The sequence below is a fragment of the Panicum virgatum genome, chromosome 4N (assembly GCF_016808335.1).
Source record: "Panicum virgatum strain AP13 chromosome 4N, P.virgatum_v5, whole genome shotgun sequence".
NCBI lineage: Eukaryota > Viridiplantae > Streptophyta > Magnoliopsida > Poales > Poaceae > Panicum > Panicum virgatum.
In genome coordinates, this window is record NC_053148.1 from 43,718,008 (window position 1) to 43,739,852 (window position 21,845).

At 53.1% G+C, this 21,845-nt stretch overlaps 2 protein-coding genes across 3 annotated transcripts; both read right to left on the reverse strand.

Annotated features, from left to right (window-relative positions):
- Positions 1 to 1,066: 1,066 nt before the first annotated feature.
- Positions 1,067 to 8,064, reverse strand: LOC120669435 (magnesium transporter MRS2-B-like). The gene is made up of 6 exons (XM_039949191.1): positions 7,991 to 8,064; positions 4,347 to 5,079; positions 2,225 to 2,353; positions 1,803 to 2,144; positions 1,660 to 1,707; positions 1,067 to 1,546 (listed from the first exon to the last, which is right to left on the reverse strand). Exons 1-6 carry the CDS (start codon positions 8,062 to 8,064, stop codon positions 1,316 to 1,318), a joined length of 1,557 nt encoding a protein of 518 aa, XP_039805125.1. The 3' UTR covers positions 1,067 to 1,315.
- A 10,677-nt stretch (positions 8,065 to 18,741) lies between these two features.
- Positions 18,742 to 19,956, reverse strand: LOC120671378 (chaperone protein dnaJ 8, chloroplastic-like). Of its 2 annotated transcripts, none has more exons than XM_039951678.1 (3): positions 19,502 to 19,955; positions 19,262 to 19,342; positions 18,742 to 19,110 (listed from the first exon to the last, which is right to left on the reverse strand). In XM_039951678.1, exons 1-3 carry the CDS (start codon positions 19,736 to 19,738, stop codon positions 18,976 to 18,978), a joined length of 453 nt encoding a protein of 150 aa, XP_039807612.1. In that variant the 5' UTR covers positions 19,739 to 19,955; the 3' UTR covers positions 18,742 to 18,975. The 2 variants fall into 2 exon arrangements, with proteins under 2 accessions (XP_039807612.1, XP_039807613.1); XM_039951679.1 differs by having other exon boundaries at positions 18,984 to 19,117; positions 19,204 to 19,342; positions 19,502 to 19,956.
- Between the last annotated feature and the right edge of the window lie 1,889 nt (positions 19,957 to 21,845).

Consider the following 21,845-nt stretch of genomic DNA (forward strand, 5'->3'; position numbering starts at 1 on the left):
CAACAGGTTGGCTGCTGCTTCAGGTGCTTCAGGAGTTCAGGGTATTTGCAGGTTAACTGAATGAGGGTGCTTTGATGTCAGAAATTCAGGGCAGGTTCCTATCTGTACAAAACAGGTTTTCAGATGCAATAATCCAACAATTAAACGTTGAAGTTGAACCATATCTTCTGTGGTTGAAATGCTACATGATCTCCGCTTATCTCATGAACTTCCTGTCCCGACTCTACTGTCTGTTTGAAGCTTGAATTGTACAAGCCACGAATAGGCCACATGACAATAAAAGAAGAGACTCCAGTAAAAGACACTACATGTACTCCGTAGTAGTACAGTGATAAAAGACACCACATGAACAAACCAGAAGTAATCTATATTACACATATCGAACATATATCAAAGACAGGTACAGAACACCCGGTGAAGGGTAAGAGTTTATTATTGGAGCATCTCGGTAAGCTAGCTAATCGACGATCTCGACGGCCTTCTCTAAGCCCGGCTCGCCTGCTGGTCGTGCCCGTTCTTCTTTCCCCCGAACATGAGGTAGCCGAGGGCGCCGACGGCGATGAGGCCGCCGGCCGCCAGCGTCGTCGGGCTATAGCGCTTCAGCGGGTTCGACGGGTGTGACGACGCCGACGACGCGCTCTTGAGCGGGTCGTCGGCCATGGTGGACGCCCACGCCTTCATCTTCTCCGGCCACATGACGGACGGGCGGCGACGCTGCTTCCTGATGTTCTCTCTCCACTACTGTCCAGGAAAGCTTTCTGTTTCTTGCTCTTTGCCTGTGTTGCTGTGAAACGTGTTATGAGGTGCTAGAAGCGGCTTTATGGTGGCAGCAGGTTAAGCGGCAAGAGGACACGCGGGGGCAACACGTAGAGCCGTGACATCGTGGCACTGCCACGTGGCTGCAAGTCAATATCCAGACACTGGTCTGGTCTATCTCAGGAATGCACTGTTAGCCTACTAGAACATGCATAGATGGAACAGAAACCTTTCTCTTGTTTAGACCCAGAAGGATCACTGGGTCAGGAACATAAAACACTAACTGATCCAGATGGCACAGTACAGCAACTTCTTGGATGTAGAACTGATTGGTATTTATTTCTATAAACTGTAATGTTATTCCCTTTACATCACAGCCACCATGTCAGGAGAATTACAATTTTTTCACCCGAACTCTCGGTAGGCATGCCGTAAACCTGTAAAAGAATGGCATTTACAACGGCAGAAATTCAGGGTTCTGATCGAGTACCTCAGCAGTGTGGTCGGAAACTGAGAGATGATCGAGTAATACATCGGTCCTATGTGAAGCATATACACTCTACAGAGGCATCAGTCTCTTGTACTTGAAGAACCAAAGGAACGAGCAGAAGATGAAAGCACCGACCACTCCAGTAATGACGAGGACCCACTGGAACGCGTTCTGTATTTTGAAAACTGTAGTCTCGAAGTTCATACCAAATACCCCAGCGACCACTCCAAAAATGGCTACAACAAATGTTGCAGTCGTTAGCAGCAGCTCAAACTGGATCAGCTGGTTCCGCACATTGTCCTGGGAAAACATGAAAGTCACAGTAAATCAGTTAGCTCAAAACCAATCGTGAGAAATGCATAAATCTGATGTGCAATTCCTGGATAAGGGGGGTATGAAATATGTTGATGTACCAGCTGAATGTTGATAAAGTCTTCCGTGTCATCGATGTACTCTTTAAGCTGAAAGGAGGAAAATGGGTCAGACCCCATTGACACCTATATCCTATTACAGAAAGTAACTAGATATGAGATTTGTTGAAGATGTCTGTCGGTACCGATGTCAGCTTGTTGAGAGTACTGTCGATGACAACGAAATAAGCTTCCAGTAACATCTCCAACTCCTGAATGTGTTCTGTTGTTGTGTTATCTGAGCTCTTCACACTATCATGCCTACTTCTACACAAGCTGAAAGCTTTCTCCAGCTTTCGTGATTCTGTGGGTGATGAGACTGGAGATACAGGAGCTGAAGCTGACGTCCCAGCAGCGCCTGCTGAATTGTAACCCAACAAAGACTGATCACCAAACACAGATGATTCCATCCTCAACTTTTTCTCGGTGAGATACATTTCAGCCATATCACCATCATCATCCATTAGCTGTTCTATTTCATCTCTAACCTATTGCAAGACAGCAACAAATTGGTCTAAACTAATGATCTGAGACAAGAAATCTGGATCAAGGTTAGGATGAAATTTACCTTCTGAACTCTTCTGGTCAAAGCAACTAACCTACTTTTGAGTCGCCGGACACGTTCCAAATTTAAAGTACTGATTTTAGATGTCAGCTCATCTAATAGTGGATATGCTTCAATTTCCAATTCTGCCGCCTGTACCGAAGCAGAAAAAAGCATATTAACATATCCATTGATCTCAATTACTGTCAATGCGATCAGCATCATTTTACACAAGGCAGGCCTACCCCCAGCCTTGTTATTTGATCATGTGAGAAGGATGCTTCATTGCTTCAGTCAAGACATAAAATACGTAAGATCATAGCAACCAGTAACAGAGCATCTTTGTAGCAAAAACTCTACAGCCTGTAACCTAACAACAGCCATGAGTTTCTCAGAAAGCATGAACTGAAAAAACTTGTGACCTGAGTTACTAGGTGCTTGGACAGTTACTGTAAAGCAGCGATACAGTTTTGTCCTGCAGATGTTTCTTGTATTTTGTATCAATTTTTACAAACATAAATTGCCAATAGATTAAGTCAATTAATCATAAAAGAAACTTTGTGCTTGAAAAGTTACTGCTGGATGCTGACACAGTAGTGTGCATGTGATTTTCATGTATGCAGCTTTTACAGACAGAATATTGCAATTTGCAAACTTATCAGAATTTTCAACATCCATGGATGCATTGACATATTATTAAAAGAAAGGTTCCCAATCAAAAGCACAGATAGACATGGAAAATACTACATTAACATATACATTGAAGAGAACAAATGCACAACAGAGCACAGCACAGGACAAACAGTTGTTATTAGATTGCCACACTGGGCTGTCAGAAACAGGTCTTTTTGAAAATTAATGACCATCTTTTCTTAGAATTTCCCAGTGATGGTACCAAACAATGTGACACAGTAAATTAATTAATATGACAAGTTGATTGAAAGTGATATGTATTTCTGTATGACTGTATTGATTCCATTTACCATCTTTCACTCACTTCTAATGTCTCTTCGATCTCATATGGGAATATGGGAATAATTCCAAACTTTAAGACTTTAAGTACTTCAAAGAAAAGGGTCGGGAAAAAAGGAACTGTTCCATTTTGTGTGCTTATGATCATTAAACAATTTAATGTTGACAAAGTAAAGCCTATCAACATTTGTTGGACAAAGCATCAGTTCCTTGGTTATCAATGGGAGAAGGCATCAAAGAAACTGCCTGAGGAAGGAAAGAATCTGCACATAAAAATGCTGCTACAGTTTACAGGAGAAACCATTTGTATTACTTGTCTATGTTACAAGTATGTCAATATGCCTAGCTGGCTACCAAACATGCACCAAATTAGAAATCCCATCCTCAGCAACATCCAACTTTGTTTTTAATTCACAACATCTGACTTTTCAACAGTCGCACCAACTACAATAGCTCTTAGCAAAGACACCAATCCCAGAATAACAGAAAACACTAGGATAATAGGGTATATTGATATTCAACCAACTATAGAACTTTTCTCTGTTAAAGTACTACATTACCTGAATTTTAAATCAAAGAAGCAGCAGGCTGGTAAATTGTTCACCATAATGTAAGTAGACACCAATCTTTACATCTCAGTAGATAATAGATACCAAAACAGAAAACAAAATGGAACTGCCAATCTCTGCTCAACTGGAAGAAATAAAAATAACTATAACAAAAAATTGCCTCGTTTATGAAATGTGTTCAAATCATCATTAAAAAGATCAGCTGCAACACTTTTACTTGATGCACAGGAACAATTGTGAAATCAAGGCATTCCATTCGGCATACAAGAACTAAAACCAACACTGATCACTGAAATTTTGATCAATCGCCCCCAACATGATATCAGAAAAACTAAACCTCTCATTATAGCCCTTGTAAAGACTAATAAATAGTTAAAGTTCAAAACATTGAGCCAATTGCACAATTGCAAAGCGTGTAAGACTCATTTTGCACTAATAGCGTGAACCAGTGAACCCGCTCTGGATCAACTATCCAAACTAAAGCGCAATAGCGAATACAATTCAGACACGGGATAACATCATCTCACCATATCCTAATCAATCGCGCAAGAGAAACAGACGAGGACAAAAGGAGGATCATGAAATTGAGGAGTTTCGATGAGCACCTGTGCATCGAGGAAGGAACAAGCGGCCTCGAGGGCGAGCTCGAGCGCGCGGAATTCGAAGGGCAGCTCGTCGCCCTCGGCGCGCTGGAGCAGGCGTCGCTGGAGCTCGGCGGCGTACTGGAGGACGTAGCTGTCGAGGGAGTTGAGCAGGAGCACCTCGTCGGCGGTGATGACGCACCGGATCTGCTCGAGATTGACGACGATGGCGCGCTCGCGCCCCAGGACGGTGGAGGGGTAGACGAAGAGCGGGTCGAGCAGGCGGAGGTCCCGCGCGGGGAGCTCGCAGCGCCGCATCATGGTGGCCTTGTCGATCTCCAGCGTCTGCACGGAGGCCGTGGCGGCCTCGACGCGGATCCAGCTGCGCGTGCCGCCGCCGCGCTTCTTCAGGTTGGGGACGTCGAGCCCCCCCGGGAAGCGGCGGCCCGCGGACCCGGGGGGGACGGACGGGAGGGCCGGCGAGGACGCCGACGCGACGTGGGGCGGGTGCGCGCGGTGGAGGAGCGGCTGCTTGGCGGAGTCCCGGGCGGCGGCCATGGCGCGCGCCGGCGGGGTCAGCCGGTGATTGGCCGGGGAGGGCCGAGGGGGGCGGTGGGGTCTTTTTGCAGATGGGCCCCTGCGCTCGTGTGTCGCGTCGCGTGGAGTTTCCAGTCGACGAGAGGTGATGAGAGGGAACCGTGCGCTGCTGTTTGGTGAAACGTGCGGCCCAGGCCTCGGGGCCTCACGAGACGTCCATCTAGAGTTCTAGACACTTTCAAAATTGAGTTTGCAACCTCACATGTGCATCATAACCTAAGCAAATCACTGCGTGGAAATCAAGGAGAGTTTCGGGATCATGATCTTGGATCGAATAGTGCATTTTTTTGTGATTGAGAGAGCACAATTGATGAGGCAACGATGCTAAGATTAGTGAGTTGCACGATGAGCTCTCCGTTTGCTTAAAATCTTGCATTTGCTCATGCCAAAAAGGGAAAGGCGTCCATTGAGTGACGGCACATCACAATGCACAATGAGAAGGCCAGGGAGAGGATGGCGATTTGTTAGGAGGCTTCGGCTTTAGTTGACATTGAACTGCACATGCTTCACTGTTTGATGCCAACACTAAAGCTCTTTTTAGCAGCAAGTTGCAACTTTGTAGTGTTGATTTGAATTGATGTCCATGTTGGAGTGTTGGACCACAAGAAATCAGATTTAGGGCTCAAGTTCACAAAAGTTTTTATTTTCATCAGAAACTTAAATGCTGCCAGCGGGGGAAAAATATAGCTGATGCATTACTGGATTGCAAAAAGAAACAAGAGAACAACCACAGTTTTTATGCAAATCAAGAGTCATGACAAATCTTTGGAAAAAATTAGACTATAATAAGGAGAACATAGTTCAGAGCATACTGCATAAATGTCGGTGTCCTGACCCGGGGGCTAGGCACCAACTAGTAAAGTGCTACGTGGTCTCTCTTCCTGGATGGTTGGTGCAAGAGGCAACATAGGAACGCACGGTTTATCCTAGTTCCGGCCGCAGGGCCGTATGTCCAGCAAGGGGGTGTGCGAGGGCACTGTATTATCTTGCACCGGGGGTGCCTGTAGTAGAGGGTACAAGCGAGGCGAGAGAGGGAGAGAGGCTCCCAAGTCTCTGCTAGAGGAGGAGTTGATTGAGGCAAGTGCCAATATCGGGGCTCAGAAGAGCGTGTGTGCTCTTGTGAGTTGTGCTAAGTGTGGAGAACAGCCCAGATGGATAAGACAGAGACCGCCTCCCCATCTTATAGACACAAGGAGGGGCGGTGTACATGCACAGGAGGGAGGAGAAGTCGTCGCTCTTCCCCGAATCGGGGGCGTGCTGTGGCAGAATACTGTAGAAAGTACACTGTGCCGCACTGGAGAGTGAGACGCCGGGTGTGCAGCCGTCCTGGGTCTTGCGGAGACCGCGCCGGTGTCCTGGCAGCTCCAGTGGGCGGCGTGGTGGTCGCTGTAGAGGGTACCGTTCCCTGCGCTAGATGTGGCGGTATTCCAAGGGTCCTATAGGCGGGGGTCTTGATCTGTTCAAGGTCTGGACCGTGCCCGAGGGCCGTGCCCATGCCGTTAGAGGGTTCTTGCAGAGGGAAAAGTACGAGGGAAGTACATGGAGTTGGCAGCACAGTGGACGGAACAGCGTCGCGCATGTTCGCATAGTGCATCGCAGGTTCCCACAATGGTGCCACAGAGCCAGAGATGGCGGTGCAGTGACCGGAGTTGGTGGATAAGACCCTGGTCGCATCCACTGTGCGGAGTGGCGGCCTGACGCCGTCTGACCCGGGCGCTGCGGAGGAGTGGTTGGCATTTAATGTCTCCGTACGGCGGGAGGACGAGCGGATGGTGGTTTGTCCTTTCTGTCGAGGGGTGGTCTCGAGCGAGGCGGAGTCGTTCCGCTTGCTCGAGGGTAGGCTCGCTACCCTCGAGCGAGGCGGAGACGCGGGGCGCTGTCGAGTGTCCCGACGAGGAGCCCTCGAGCGAGGCGGAGATTGCCCCGCGGGTTTGAGGGGGTTTTGATGGGCCGCACTGTGTTCTTGGGCCGCGGATTGGGCTTCTTTGAGTCCTTTCCTTTCCTTCGAATCGGAGGGAGGCTGTAGGCCTTCGTGGGCCCGATTGCCCAACATGTGTTTGCGTTTTTAGGGCGATTTAGTCCCCTGGTTAGGGTTCCCCTAATCATAGTATCCCACAGTAGCCCCCGAGCCTTTGTAGGGATGAGCATCAGCCCTGCAGAGGCTTCACTCCTCGAGGGCGCGACTCAGGTGCTGACCGTTGGGATCTTGGTTTGCCTGGCGGGGGCGCGACGGCGCTCCGGAGAGCGTTGTCGGAGAAGATCATTCCGAGATTGGGTTTCGCTATCGGAGAAGCAGTGACGAGGCAACTCCGAGTTGTCTATGCAGATCATAGTCGCCTCGAGCACCATGGCACTGCCGCTGGGGATGTTGCCGTCGTGCTGATGGGGGCGTTTAAGCTAGTCTGCGGGGAATTTGGTCCTCGAATGTGTGAAGTTTCCTCTGTGGGGGCGCGTCAGCACACCCGCGGGTGTAGCCCCCTAGGCTTTAGAGGAGTGCTTGCACTCGTCCAAGGGCTATAAACATCGCCCTGCATGGTAGATTGATTGGGGTGGCTGCCCAGTGTCCTTTTCAGCCGGCTTCGGCGTTCCTTTCAGCCGGCCTCGGCATTTTTCTTGATGGTGCAGCGGCCCGTGATTTGACTGAGCAATTCGGCAGGCGCGAGTTAAGCGCGGGAGGTTGATTGAACACATGGAACTCCATAATCGACGGTTGCCGATTCATTCGAGGGTGCGGCCTGAGCCACGGTGCGCGAGGAGCCCCTGAGCCCCGGCCTGCGTGAAGGCATTCTGGGGACCCTCGACTTTGTTACGACCCTCGTCGCCCTTCCACAGGGAGGAGGGGTGAAGCGCGCCATGCTACCCATGCCCGGGCCGCGAGTCATGGTTGCTTCAGTGAGTTGTTAGCGGGTGGTTCAAGTGAACATCCGTGCCCTATTCGATAAGGGTCGGCTTGTGGTCCGTGGACACATCACATAAAGCGCTCGCAAAGGTTCGCTAGGTGGGGCTCGGACCCATTCGATAGGGTCCGATGGCTCGGTGCTCTCCCTCGATGGGATCCTCCTGCTAGGCACCCTCGGCTGGCCTCGAACACTGCGTAGGGCGTCTCGAACTCCGTATTTGAGGGTCGCTTGTATGGCACGCCCATGCAGTCTGTCGAACCCTTGATGGGCCAGGCTTCGAATCCCTGATCAGTAAGGCCTCGAAATTGGCTTCCTTCGACGGTAAGGAATCCCCTGAGGGGATATTCCATAGCGGTGTTCGGCCCGCGGGATCCCCTCGTGTAAAACGGGGAAGGGGGGTTGTGCAGGACTCGCCGGTCGTGCGCGTGGGTCTCCCGCTAGTCGAGGGCAACGTGGCCCAGTACGTGCGGGTTGTGCGGGCGCGCCTTTTCAGGTGGCTGCCTTGGGTAGGCGGAGAGGCGTGGGCGGCGGCTGGCGGATGGGATGGTGCTACAGTCCGCCGCGCCAGTCGGTTACTGCGCCATAATTATTGCCAAGTGTGCGTGTGGGGGGACTCCGCAGTCGTGGGGCCCAGCTATCAGCGACAGCAAAATCTACCGCATTCAATGCGGTGGATTCGGGCGGCGGCGGTGAATCCGCCCATCGTGATGGATAAAAGCGGGGAAGGGGGGATTGTTTGGGCTCACCTGGCCATCTTGCCTTCGCCTCCCTTGCCTTCTCCGTCTCCCCTGCACCTGGAGCCAGAGCCGAGAGTGAAAGGAGGAGGAAGAAGAAGAGAGCGAGAGCACACCTTAGCCATCGTCGAGCTTGCTTTCCCGTGCTCCCCGGCGATTCGAAGCGATGACGCAGATCGAGGAGCCGTTGCCATGGGGGAAGTCCACCGCCACCGCGGCGGTCCTGGAGCAACTGGTCGTCGAGAGGCTGCTTCCGACGAACAACAACCCGGAGCGGCCGGTGTGGATTCCCCCGCGGCCGGAGGAGACCGAGCTGAATCCCCCCGACGGCTATATCGTGAGCCTTGTGCGGCTCCACGAGCGGAGATTCGGCATCCCCGTTGGTAGATTCATGCGGGCGCTTACTACGGGGTAGAGTTGCACAACTTCGGCCCCAACTCCATATCGCAAGCGGCGGTCTTCGTCGCCGTCTGCGAGGGGTATCTGGGAATTGAAGCATACTGGGATCTATGGATCCATTTGTTCCGCGGCGAGCTCTACATCGAGAACGTGCGGGGCCAGCCGAAGAGGTTTGCCCGTGCCGGCGGTCTGATGCTCCACTTGCGCACAACCCGGTCGGATTTGTACATCCCCAACAGGATGACGATGAACAACGCCGGGTGGACCCGAGGGTGGTTCTATCTGCACAACTTTGGTAACCGGCTCCCGGCCTTCACCAACAAGGTGCTCCGGGAGAGGCCAGAGAAGTGGGGCTGGGGGTGTCGCCCAGAGTAAGCAGGCCAAGCTCGAGGTCCTCACCAACGTGTTGCAGCGTTTGGCGAGGAAGGAGCTGACGGCGGCGGCTGTCATCGCAAACTTCCACCGGCAGAGGGTGATTCCTCTCATAGAGAGGAAGCTGCCGATCTTCGACCTCACCCTCGAGGCTTCGTACGAGGGCTCGAGGACGTCGAACGTGCTACTCCCCCACAACGTTGCTGCCCGGAGGGCGAAAAGTGCTGTGGCGGAGTTCCCCAACAACCCAGATGATCTCTGGGAGATCAAGATGCGCCCCGAGGCAGGGTACATTTCTGTGGTGAGCTTAAGTTTCAATTCGTTGTCGATTTGTGCTGTTTCTTCCCCCACTCCTTGATCCTAACTTGGTCGCGTTTGCAGGGGGTGAGCCACAAGGGCCATGTCTCGAAGCCCCCGGTTTCGGAGGAACGCGAAGCCAATCGCCTACGCAATGAGGTGGCAAAGAAGAGGAAGGACGCGGCGAAGGACGCCGCCACTAGGAAGAGGGAGAGGAAGAAGAAGCACGAGAAAGAGTGCAAGATTGCACACGCGGAGGGAGCTCCGCGGCCCGCCACGCCCGAGTCCACCGAGGAGGAGGACTCCTCGGACGTGGAGCTCAATTTCTTGGATGACGACGAGGCGGCGACAGGCGCGGGTTCCTCGCCGGTCTATCGAGAGGCTAGTGGCGAGGATATGACGGTGACGCTGGGCAAGGCGAGGCTCACACTAGCATCACTGGTGGAGTCGCACCCCACGAGGACAGAGCGGAAGTCACCCACGCTGGCGGCGGGACGAGGGTCGCACGCGCCGGCAGCGGGCAGGAGATCGTCCACGCCCGTGATGGGGCAGAGGTCGCCCCCGCCGGCGACGGGTAGAAGGGCACCCGCACCCGCGGTGTCGACGGGCGGTGGAGGGTCCGCGGCGAGTGCGGAGACACCCGCACAGACAGCCTCGAGGCTTCAGGCCGATCCGAGGGCGACGCCCTCGGGTCAATCTTCGGGGGGTGTCACCGTGCCGCGGGCCCGGAGGAGCGGCACGGGCAAGCGCAGCATGAGCGCCCGGTCAGTGTAAGTGATCTTGATTTTATCCTTTGCATTCGTTTACTCGACCCTCCAATCCTGTTGACTTCAACGTTTCTTCCCCGATTGCCCGGCTGCAGGGCCACCTCCAAGCATTCGGCCCACCTTGCACCGACGGTCGCACGCGCCGGCAGCGGGCAGGAGATCGTCCACGCCCGTGATGGGGCAGAGGTCGCCCCCGCCGGCGACGGTAGAAGGGCACCCGCACCCGCGGGTCGATGGGCGGTGGGAGGGTCCGCGGCGAGTGCGGAGACACCCGCACAGACATCCTCACGGGACAAGCGCAGCTGAAAGCGCCCGGTCAGTGTAAGTGATCTTGATTTTATCCTTTGCCAGTCGTTTACTCGACCCTCCAATCCTGTTGACTCAACGTTTCTTCCCCGCGATTGCCCGGCTGCAGGCCACCTCCAGCATTCGGCCCACCTTGCACCGACCAATGCCCTCAAGACCGGGGCGCACGCGACGCCGCACACGGCGCCGCAGCCCCCGATCGGAGTGGACCCGGTCTTAGAGGCGGGGGTTGAAAAGCTCTGAGAGGTGGTGGCTCGGGGGGCCCTGGAGGCCCAACTGGCCCGAGCACAGGAGAGTGGGGGCGACGCCGACTAGAGCGGCATTGTAACGGCCGCTCGGGCCGACGCCAAGGAGGAGGCCGGCCGGGGCGATGCGGATGACGCCGCCCGGTCGGACGTCTAAATCAAGGCCGGTCGGGGCGATGCGGATAGCGCCGCCCAGCCGGTTGCAGGAGGAGGGGCTGGTAGGGGGGCGCAGGAGTGCCCCGCCGGCCAAAGAGAGGTGGAGACTCTCGCCCCCATGCCCCCGAGGGCTGGGGTCGAGGGTGCCACGAAAGAGGAGTCGGCGCTAAGGGCGCCGGCAATGGAGGAGACCCGCGTCTCGGAGCCTACGAGGACCGAGGTCGAGGGTGCCGCTGTGGCGATGATGGAGCGAGCAGCGCCGGAGTACGCGGCGCCGTTGGTGGAGCTGCCGCTGAGCAGCGACGAGTTCAGGGATTCGAGGGACATCGACCCCGCTGCTGCGGCCAGCGCCGCCGACCAGATTACCGAGTTCGTGTCGGCCTCCGAGGAGGTACTTAGCGCGGGGACATCAGAGGGGCCCCGTCATGGGGCGATCATCCAGTCCGGGGTCCCCTTGGAGTTTCTTCGCAATGAGCGGGAGGAAGAAGCGGCCTGGAAGGCGCAGTACGAGGTCGGCTCTCAGATTCAGGACAACCTCGACCGCCTTACAGCTTCATAGGACGACGGACTTCCAGATCAGCCAGGTAGGTGCCTTCCCCCTAGTTACTGCTCGTGTTCGGTCTTGTTTTTGTGTGCTTCACTCACGCTCTCCCACTTGCAGCGGCTGAGGGACATCTCGTGCAACAAGAGCACCGAGCTAACCCGATTGTACTCCCAGGTGCGCTGGCTTGGGCAGTACAATGCCGACTTGGTGCTCCGAACGATCGACGCCAACACCCTGGTGACCAACCTGGGAGCGCGTCAGCATGCGCTAGAGGAGGAGCTGGCGAAGACCGCCGGCGAGCGCGACGTCCAGAGGGCCGCGGCGGAGCAGGGAGCCCAGGAGGCCAAGGTGCAGGCTGCCGAGCTGCAGCGAGCTAGGGCGGCGCTCGAGCAGAAGGAGGCCGAATTCTAGCGCAAGGAGGCCGAGCTCCAGCGCGAGAAGGCATCCGTCGCCACGCTCACCGGGACCCTCGAGGAAAAGGGCAAAGCCCTCGAGGAGAAGGAGGTGGCCGTGCGGAATGCGGAGGTCACCCTCAAGGAGAAGGTGGACTCCTTGTCCTCGCTCGTGGAAGCCGCACGGGTCCAGCAAGAAGAGGCGCAGAAACATATCGCGGGTAAGTATTCGAAATTTCGCTGTTGTTCGATTCTAGCTTATTGCAACTTATCTTGATTCCCCTGTTCAGAGCTGAGGAAGAAGGTGGCGGACGAGACCGCGGCGAAGGAGGATGCCAACACCGCGCTCACGGCGGTGCAGGAAGAGTATGCCGAGCTGGAGCGGACCGCCGTGGCCGTGTGTCAGGAGCTCGAGGGGGCAAATGCTCAGTCTGGTAGTTCGGTGGCCAGCCGCCTGCGAGCGCTGGGCGATCGAGTCGCCGAGCACGCCAAGAGCACCTTCCGCCTCGGGGTCCAGCGAGCCCTCGCCGTGGCCTCGACGTATTACGACATGGACCTCCCGTTGGTGTCGTCGGGGTACGTCGTCCCGACCGGCGCTGATGCGGACACTGCGTCGGCCATCATGAACGACGCCGACGCCGCCGTCGAGGAGTTCGCCGCTACCTTGACCAAGAAGCTCGAGGCTGACATCCCCCCGATAGCTGATTTCGACGCCGTTGAAGACCCGCAGATGGGGAGGATAACCTATAGAGAGTCTGGGCCTCGGAGCCCATGTAAATAAGTTAGTACTTTATCGTAATCGTACTTTTGGATTAAGAAATCTGTTAATGTATATCGACAGTGTGGCCCATTGAGGCCTTGTGCGTTCGAGCCCTCGTTTTTTCTATGTTATTTCCGTGCTCTCGTATATGCTTTAGATAGGTTTCAGCGAGGAAGTTGTCGTTCATAAATGACCTAGGCGTAGGGAGGTGAGTGGGGATGCCGTATCCCAGAGGCGTAGGCAGTCCCGTGGCTCGGCCGACCCGTTCCTTAGTCGCTTACGCCTTGCGTCTACCTTTCTAAGTACACGAGAAACTTAGATACGAAATTTTTTTGAAAAAACATTGGCATTTTTTGGAACGTACGGGGTTCCCCCCGTAGTAGCCCCCGAGGGAGGCTTGGCTTTGCCGAGGGTAAAGCCAAGCGTACCTCAGTGTTCGTGCGCATCCAAGCCCCCGAGGGTTCGGATGATCCCCAAAAAATAAATAAGTAAAGCGTACTCTTTTATTATTTCGGGAAATACAAATAGCTTGGAATTTAAGGATAGAAGCGACGTAGCTGCTGAATGTTCCAAGCGTTGGTGACGACTTCGCCCTTTCCATTAGCTTAGCTTGTACGCAGGTGTAGCCCCCCGGGGGTGGCCTTAGAGGGTGTAGCCCCCGAGGGTGGCCCTCGAGGGTGTACGCGACGGAGAGGGAGACCTATAGAAAGTCGGTGGCTCGTAGAGCCCATGTAGTCGGATTAGCAATTTACCTTAAACATATTTCTATGCGAGAAGACATGTTAAAGTAAACCGACAGTGTGGCCGCTTGAGGCCTCGTGAGTTCGTGCGCACCGTTTTCGTTACTAAGTTTTCGTGTTTTCGTATGCGACTTAGATAAATTTCTGCAAGGAAATTCGCTTTCATAAGCGACTTAGGCGTAGGGTGGTGAGAGGGATGCCGTATCCCGGAGGCGTAGGCAGTCCCACGACTCGGCCGGCCCCGTACCGTAGTCGTTTACGCCTCGCATCTATTTTTCTAAATATACGAGAATCTTAGATACGGAAATTTTTTGAAAAAACAGTGGCGTTTTCGGGGACGTTCGGGGGTTCCCCTTGTAGTAGCCCCCGAGGGAGGCTGGGGTTTGCCGAGGGTAAAGCCGAGCCCACCTCAGTGTTTGTGCGCACCCGAGCCCCCAAGGGTTCGGATGATTCCCAAAAAATAAATAAGTAACATATACTTTTTTATTACTTCGGGAAGTGTAAAGTACGAGTACAAGCTATATATAAAGAGTTTGGAATTTAAGGATAGAAGCGACGTAGCTGCTAAATATTCCAAGCGTTAGTTCTGGGGGTCGTTCGTCGGAGTGGTTGTTGTGGGCACAGCGGAGTTTCGCTGGTGGCTCAACTAGTCAGTTCGTCGGTGGGTCCGCCGTGTCGTTTGCCGCGTCGTTGCCCCGCTCCGCCAGCTCAACCATGGAGAACTTCCGGGCAAGATCGCAGTCCTCCCCGCTGGAGTCGTCGGAGCAGGCGAAGCAGTAGTCCGCCGCAGCTTGAAACGACTAGAGTGCTTCACGATCACGGATCCCGGAGAAGTCCGGAGCGACGCGTTCGCGCACGAAGACGTACCCCTCATCCGCGGAGTCTAGGTACGAGCTGTCAGATGGCGATGCGACAAGGTTGCGGATCGAGATCAGATGATGACCCGGCGAGTCCTCGTACACGCCTACGTGGGGGCTGGCGGATGAAGCGTGGGTAGCAGTGGAGGTGTGCGTCCCGAAGGGAAGGGGCGACGTCGCGGTCGCGCCCTCCTCGGGAGGCACCGTCACTGCAGTCGGGGGCGGTGAAGCGGTGACATCCTCCGCCACGGTGACGAGCTGCGTCCCGCCAGCCTCGACCCATGTGTGGGAGGCAAGGCGAGCCGTTCCCGCAGTCGGTGATGGTGAGGTGACGACGTCCTCCGTCGCGGCGCTGGACTGCGACTCGCTTGCCTCGACCCGTGTGGGGGAGGAAAGCGAGCCGCTTCGCGCCGCGCCATACGCACTCGCCGCACGTGTCGGCAAGGGCGCCTCCCGCGCCGGAATGGTGGTGTCGGTGTGTCGGGGTTGGCTCCGGACGGGAGGATGTCCGTGCCGTAGCCGTCGCCGGTCGCGACGAAGTCAAGACTCCCAAACCGGAGCGTCGTGCCCGCCGGGAATGGGCGTGGCTCGTCTACCATCCAGGAAACAAGATATCACGCAGCGTTTCCCCTACCTGGCGCACCAACTATCGGTGTCCTGACCCGGGGGGCTAGGCACCAACTAGTAAAGTGCTGCGTGGTCTCTCTTCCTAGATGGTTGATGCAAGAGGCAACACAGGAACGCACGGTTTATCCTGGTTCCGGTCGCGGGGCCGTATGTCCAGCAAGGGGGTGTGCGAGGGCACTGTATTATCTTGCACCGGGGGTGCCTGTAGTAGGGGGTACAAACGAGGCGAGAGAGGGAGAGAGGCTCCCAAGTCTCTGCTAGAGGAGAAGTTGATTGAGGCAAGTGCCAATATCGGGGCTCAGAAGAGCATGTGTGCTCTTGTGAGTTGTGCCAAGTGTGGAGAACAACCCAGATGCATAAGACAGAGACCGCCTCCCCCTCTTATAGACACAAGGAGGGGGCGGTGTACATGCACAGGAGGGAGGAGAAGTCGTCGCTCTTCCCCGAATCGGGGGCGTGCGGTGGCATAATACTGTAGAAAGTACACTGTGCCGCACTGGAGAGTGAGGCGCCGGGCGTGCAGTTGTCCTGGGTCTTGTGGAGATCGTGCCGGCGTCCTGGCAGCTCCAGTGGGTGGCGTGGTGGTCGCTGTAGAGGGTACCGCTCCCTGCGCTAGACGTGGCGGTATTCCGAGGGTCCTGCAGGCGGGGGTCTTGATCTGGTCAAGGTCCGAACTGCGCCTGAGGGCCGTGCCCATGCCGTTCGAGGGTTCCTGCAGAGGGGAAAGTACGAGGGAAGTACAAGGAGTTGGCAGCACAGTGGAAGGAACCGCGCTGCGCACGTTCGCACAGTGCATCGCAGGTTCCCACAGTGGTGCCACAGCGCCAGGGATGGCGGTGCAGTGACCGGAGTTGGCGGATAAGACCCTGGTCGCAGCCACTGTGCGGAGTGGCGGCCTGACGCCGTCTGACCTGGGCACTGCGGAAGAGTGGTTGGCATTTAATGCCTCCGTACGGAGGGAGAGTGAGCGGATGGTGGTTTGTCCTTTCTGTCGAGGGGTGGTCTCGAGCGAGGCGGAGACGCGGGGCGCTGTCGAGGGTTCTTGGGCTGCGGGTTCGAGGGGGTTCGGATGGGCCGCACTGTGTTCTTGTGCCGCGGATTGGGTTTCTTTGAGTCCTTTCCTTTCCTTCGAATCGGAGGGAGGTTGTAGGCCTTCGTGGACCCGATTGCCCAACATGTGTTTGTGTTTTTAGGGCGATTTAGTCCCCTGGTTAGGGTGCCCCTAATTATAGTACCCGATAATAAATAAAGAAACTGGTAGCACCGTAGCAGAAATGAATCGTGAACTATAGCTTTGGAGAACTTGCATGATGGCCCGTGCTAATTGGCTGGCTAGTCTGGTTTCCGCTATCATAGTGATAAATAATTAATATTATCTTTTCTTTAAGAAGTTTTCTTATTTTTGTCATAGTGGTGAGGTAACTGTGCAGGTCTTTTAAACAATTACATCAATCTACTATCTTCTTTCTTGCACCTTGTGTAATCCAACTTTGTCGGTTGACATCAAGATCTTGGCGCACATTTGATCCATGGACATCGTAGAATAGATGCATGCTCTTTATATTCTCCTACACTTTTTTTTAGCATGTTTAGCTCTATCCCTCAGACATCCTGAACTGGACCAACTTCATATTCTTCCACTATTTTTATTTACCACATTCAGTCCGGCTTATGAGTATTTGTTGTGTTATGCTCCTGGTGTTATTCTTAGCAATTATACCAGTAACTCATCTTCTTTTCGACACGTTGAGCAAGTCAATTTTCTCTATAGTCATCACAATCTCAATGCATGTGTAGTCCATCGACATCGTGAACAAAAGATTCCCTCCTAATTTGCTTCTTAATCACTATTTCCAATTTGATATGGTCCCTTGAGTTAGATTAATATGGGAATTTATAGACCCTATCAGTGAATGTAGTAGCTTCTTTTAATACTCCCTTATTAGCTGCATTTGATTTGGATTCTTTGGTCAACCGCTAATTTTCTTATATTTTTTGTTTTAAATTTAGCTATTTAGTTATAGTAACTCTTTTTCATAAAGTACTAATTAATTTTCTTATTTTTATGATCCTTAATTTAGCTACTTACTAATTGTATTTGATGTGGACGCTTTGGGTAAGTCCTATTTTTTATTTTTCTAATTTCAAATTATCTATTTACTCATTGTACTCGGCATGGACTTTTAGATCATGTCCTAATTTTTCTTACTTTTTTAATTTTGAAATTAGCTATTTATCAATCATATTATCCAATGGTGGATATTCTTCTTTTTTTCAGATTAATGTGAGAATTTCTAGACGCTCTCGTGGTGGTTTCTTTTAACACTCTTTTATTAATATAGTATATTTTAGTCTAAAAAAAGCTTTTACCGAGCAGTGAGAAATATTAGGAGGCACGTTGACTATTAATATGGGCTTGCAAGAAAAATAATTTGTGGGCACATGGTGAGGCATGGCCCCCCAATTATACCTTATTGGCACATTGAGGACACTGTGTTTGGCGAAATTGGGTAGCATTTCTTTCGTTGTCTACATCAAGCTGAGTGACCATCCACCACATACTAGTACAAGGCAAATTAAAAGCAGAGGTTGACATTGTCTCATCACTAGATGAGCAAGCCAGACCTAAACCTCACTTTCGAAAGGCAATTCTGTTACTGAAATGTATGATCCTCCAAACTAGCAAAATTTGACGTGTTGATAATCAAATTAAACGAACTGAGCTGGATGCTGCGGATTATTATATTAACAAAGAAGAATGCCTAGATTGGGCAAACAACGGCTCCTGAAGTGTTTGACAGCAGAAAACAACATCTACGACGGCTTAACTATGACAACGCCGCCAGTAGTAGTTGCGGAACTTCTGGGACAAGAGAGGACAACCACTTTATTAGAAATGAAATTGAGTATCCGGTAAATCATTCCATCAAGCGAGTAAGCTAACCTTTTATGACCCATGGCAGCACAACAATAGATTCAATGGAAACCTGAGCAATAGCAATCAAATGAATATCATAAACTGCAAAAAAAAAATACACGACGGGCTAGGGCTAGTAGTTACTAGCATACAAAGCAGAATCGCATGAGCGAAGATGCTTGTCAGACGAAAACAAAAGAGATTTGCGTTATGGCATGATTCAGCCAAACTTCAGCTGGAAAGCATGAGTGGAGGAGCACCTGTCAGCTACGTTATTAGTACGCTAAAGCAAAACAAACAGATGAGATGAACGATCCGTGTCCACAGTCCACTCAACTCCAAGTGCGCACGAAAGGTTTAGAAAAGGGAAATAACGGCGTCGAGTATCTGACAACGTGAGTCCACTACCACGGTATTCAGTCCAAGTTCAACTGAACTTAAAACCTTGCATCGTCTGGTACTCATCTCAGATGTGGTCACAAGGGCAGGGGAATTGCTGTAGTCCCAACATAGGAGTAGTTCAGGAACCAGACAGGTTCAGAAAAACCTTCAGTGAACTGTGAAGCATGAATCAGTGAACAATTCCAGATATCGCAATCAGTGATAACAGACATGCTATTATGAACATGACTTGTGCCGCATTAATTTGGTCTATTTGGAAGTTACGCAATGATCATTGTTTTCAGAGAAAGGCATGGTGAAGCGAGAAGGTATTACTGTACATGCTGCTCGGGACTTTGAGGAACTGGCAACTACTATGCAAGGAGGCGTATCTGGTGGATTTGGCGAGTGTCTTGGAGGCGCTGGAGCACGAATGTCAGTACACTTTAATCTGTCTGTCTGCAGTATGTATCCTTTCACCCACAATAAAATAGGGGAGGAATACACATTGCTTCAGTATACACAAGCAGATGAGATCACAGTGCTGCTGCCTCTGCCATGGCAACAACAGGAATCAACCGGTGGTGCCAAGATGAGTGATTCCAATGTCGACAGGCAAGCTGTGTAAATCCTCTGCCTACCGATTGGCTGCTTCAGCCTCCTCACATGTCGAGCCAGTCGTCGTCGTCCTCGTTGAGGTAGTACCTGTACCTGTCGAGATCCTGGTCGGTGAGGCCGTACTTGAGGCGCCAGTACTCGAGCCGCTCCTCGGCCTCCCTCATGTTGCTCATCAGCATCTGCATTCGATTCCGAATAAGCGTCAGGTCAATCAGCAGCAGCAGGGGGAAAGCAGAGACGGGAAAGGGACGCGGGCGCGGGGGAGACGAAAAAGTAAAAATTAGCTGCAGAAAATGAGAGCAAGGAATAAGGAAAAGAAAAGGCATTTACCTGGTACGCCACGTTGATCCTCTGGAACTGGACGCCGCCGTCGCCGTCGCCGTCGCTCTCCTTGCGGACGTCCGGATGGTACTGCAGTAGGAGGACGCACGGGATTGGAAAGGAACTCGTCAGAGAGAGGAATAGACACGTCGTCAGGAGTGGTGGAAAGGGAAATCAAGCTACCGGTTTTCTGCCCGCGGTAAATCGTAGTAAAAATCAGCGGGATCTGTGGGAGGGAAACGCACGCACCATGAGCGCGAGGCGGCGGAAGGCCTTCTTGACCTCGCCCCGGGTGGCCCCCGGGCGCAGCCGCAGCGTCCGGTAGTGCTCCTCCGCCAGGCCCCCGGCGGCCGGCCCCGCCTCGCCGACGCAGCTGCACCTGACGGTCGCCGCCGCGGCGCCGCGCCTCCCGCCGCTGCTCCGCCCCCGCCCCCGCCCCCACACCTCCACCGAGGACGCCACGCGCACGCCTGCTCCGACGGCCATCCCGACGCCGCCGCCGCCCGCGAGCTCACGAGACAGAGAGAAACAGAGAGAGGGAGAGAGGATCGAAGCGAGGAGCGATCAGCACGCGACGAGCACGAGCGCACGCGGCGGAGGCGCGAAGCGAACGAGTTTGCCCGAGCGTGCGTGTGCGTGGGAACGGAAGAGAAGTGGTGGAAGCGCGCTTCGGGATTGGCCGTGTGCCGTGGGGGCCGCGCGTGGGGGCCTCTTTTATACAGGGAGGACACGGCCGGGGCCCGCGGGCGGCCTCTCCGCACGTTTGGATCACGGGGGAATGGTCGGCGGCCAGCAGGACCCGTTGTTTCCCACGCTGGCCCCACCTCGGAGCACGCCTGGGCCCTGCGGCTGGGATCGACAGCGCGGCCGCGCGTGTGGTCCTCGTCCTATCCCCCCATCCGATCCCCGCGCGGGTTTTTCCGAGGCCGGGGAAAATGGCCTGGGCTGGGAGGCTGGGAAGCTTCCGGCTGGCGCCGCGTGCAAGCGAGGGGAAGCGGCCAACGCGGGGCGGCTGGCCGCCTGCCTGCCGCTGCGGTTTGGCCAGGCGCGCGGGGTGGAAATGTCACGGGGCGGAGCTGTGGGAACGTGCCGGGCGCGGGTGGCGTGGCGTGTCCCCAGATTTTGGGTGTGCGTCTCCGGCTCCGGCCCTCTGGCTCTTTCCGAAGGGAAGCTTCGTCGCCGTTCATGTTCGATTTCAACTCGGTCACGACTCCTGCTCAAAAAAAAAAAACTCGGTCACGACTGCCTACACAACTACAGAACCGCACGGAAGTGTCTACCGTTTCCCTCGGACGTCCCGATCCGGATGATGGATGGACGTTCCAGGGCAAGGAACACGGTGCGATTGAACCGAGGCGTCGACACTTCCACGCGGCAGCTACCGTCGCACTTCCACGCGGCAGGTCTTAGATCGGTTCCAGTGCATAGTTTCATAGCACTGTTACTTAAATTGAAAACAGCTAACGGTGTTAGATGAATTTTGTGGTGATGAAATTATCCTCACATCTCATAAAACTCCATCATTCTCTTTTTCTTGTGATGTCAGCAAAATTAGTTATATTTAATATCATGAAATCTTCCATGAAACTTCCATTGAGACTGATCTTGTCTACTAGGCACTTCAAAAGTGAGCTTGTTTTGATTCTACTAACAGCTAAGATCATAAAACACAAACCAGTGATCCCAATGGTTAGAAGTACTGTTGTAATTTTTCTCATCTTCTTTGTTTCATGAAGACTCCTCGTTGTACTCTGCCATATTTTGTTTACATGTTTATAATGCATAATAATCAGTATGGGTCCCTTCTGTTTCCTTAAAACAGATACAGGCGTTTTATCTACTACTAGTACAAGAGAGCGTGGAACACAGTCACGCGATGGGATGATCCGAGCCAGCGTCGATGGCGACCGGTTTCAACCCCTGCCGTTACTCTCGATGAAAGATTAGGTTATCCGCACAGAAAGTTCTCTGAGTCTCGGTGCAGATTTTCTTTGCCAATGCGTTGCTGGGTTGACACCTTGCAGATACATTTTCGTCTCAGACAGGGAATAAAATACCAGATTTAACATTGCATAAGCACAAGCAGAAAATACCGAATTGCTCAGCTCCGAGAACTGCCTTGGAGAAAGAACAATTGCGTCAGAGATGACATAACTGATCACAAGTGGACAAGAGGCCTTTGGAGGATATTTACAGTTGAACAGATGGCTGGATTTGTGGAGCTTTGGGATGCACTTCAAACTGTCCACTTTACAAATTCACCAGATGAACTGACTCGGAAGTGGGCAGCAAATGGACTTTAGTCAGCCAAATCGGCTTACAACATTCAGCTGCATGGTAGGCATGGGATTTTTTTCTGTTCGCCTAAACGGCCATTTAGTCCGTTTATGCACTGTTTAAACATTATACAGTGATACACAGTTTCCGTTTAATCGATTGTTTTGACCATCTAAATAGCAGTTTTGCCCATTAAAACATCTGTTTTGCCCGAATAACAGGCTAAATAGTAGGTAACCGACTGTTTACCGTTTAACGTTTAGGATAGCACTGGATTTCTTATGGCAGAATTGTGTGCTGTGTTCATACAGAGGGT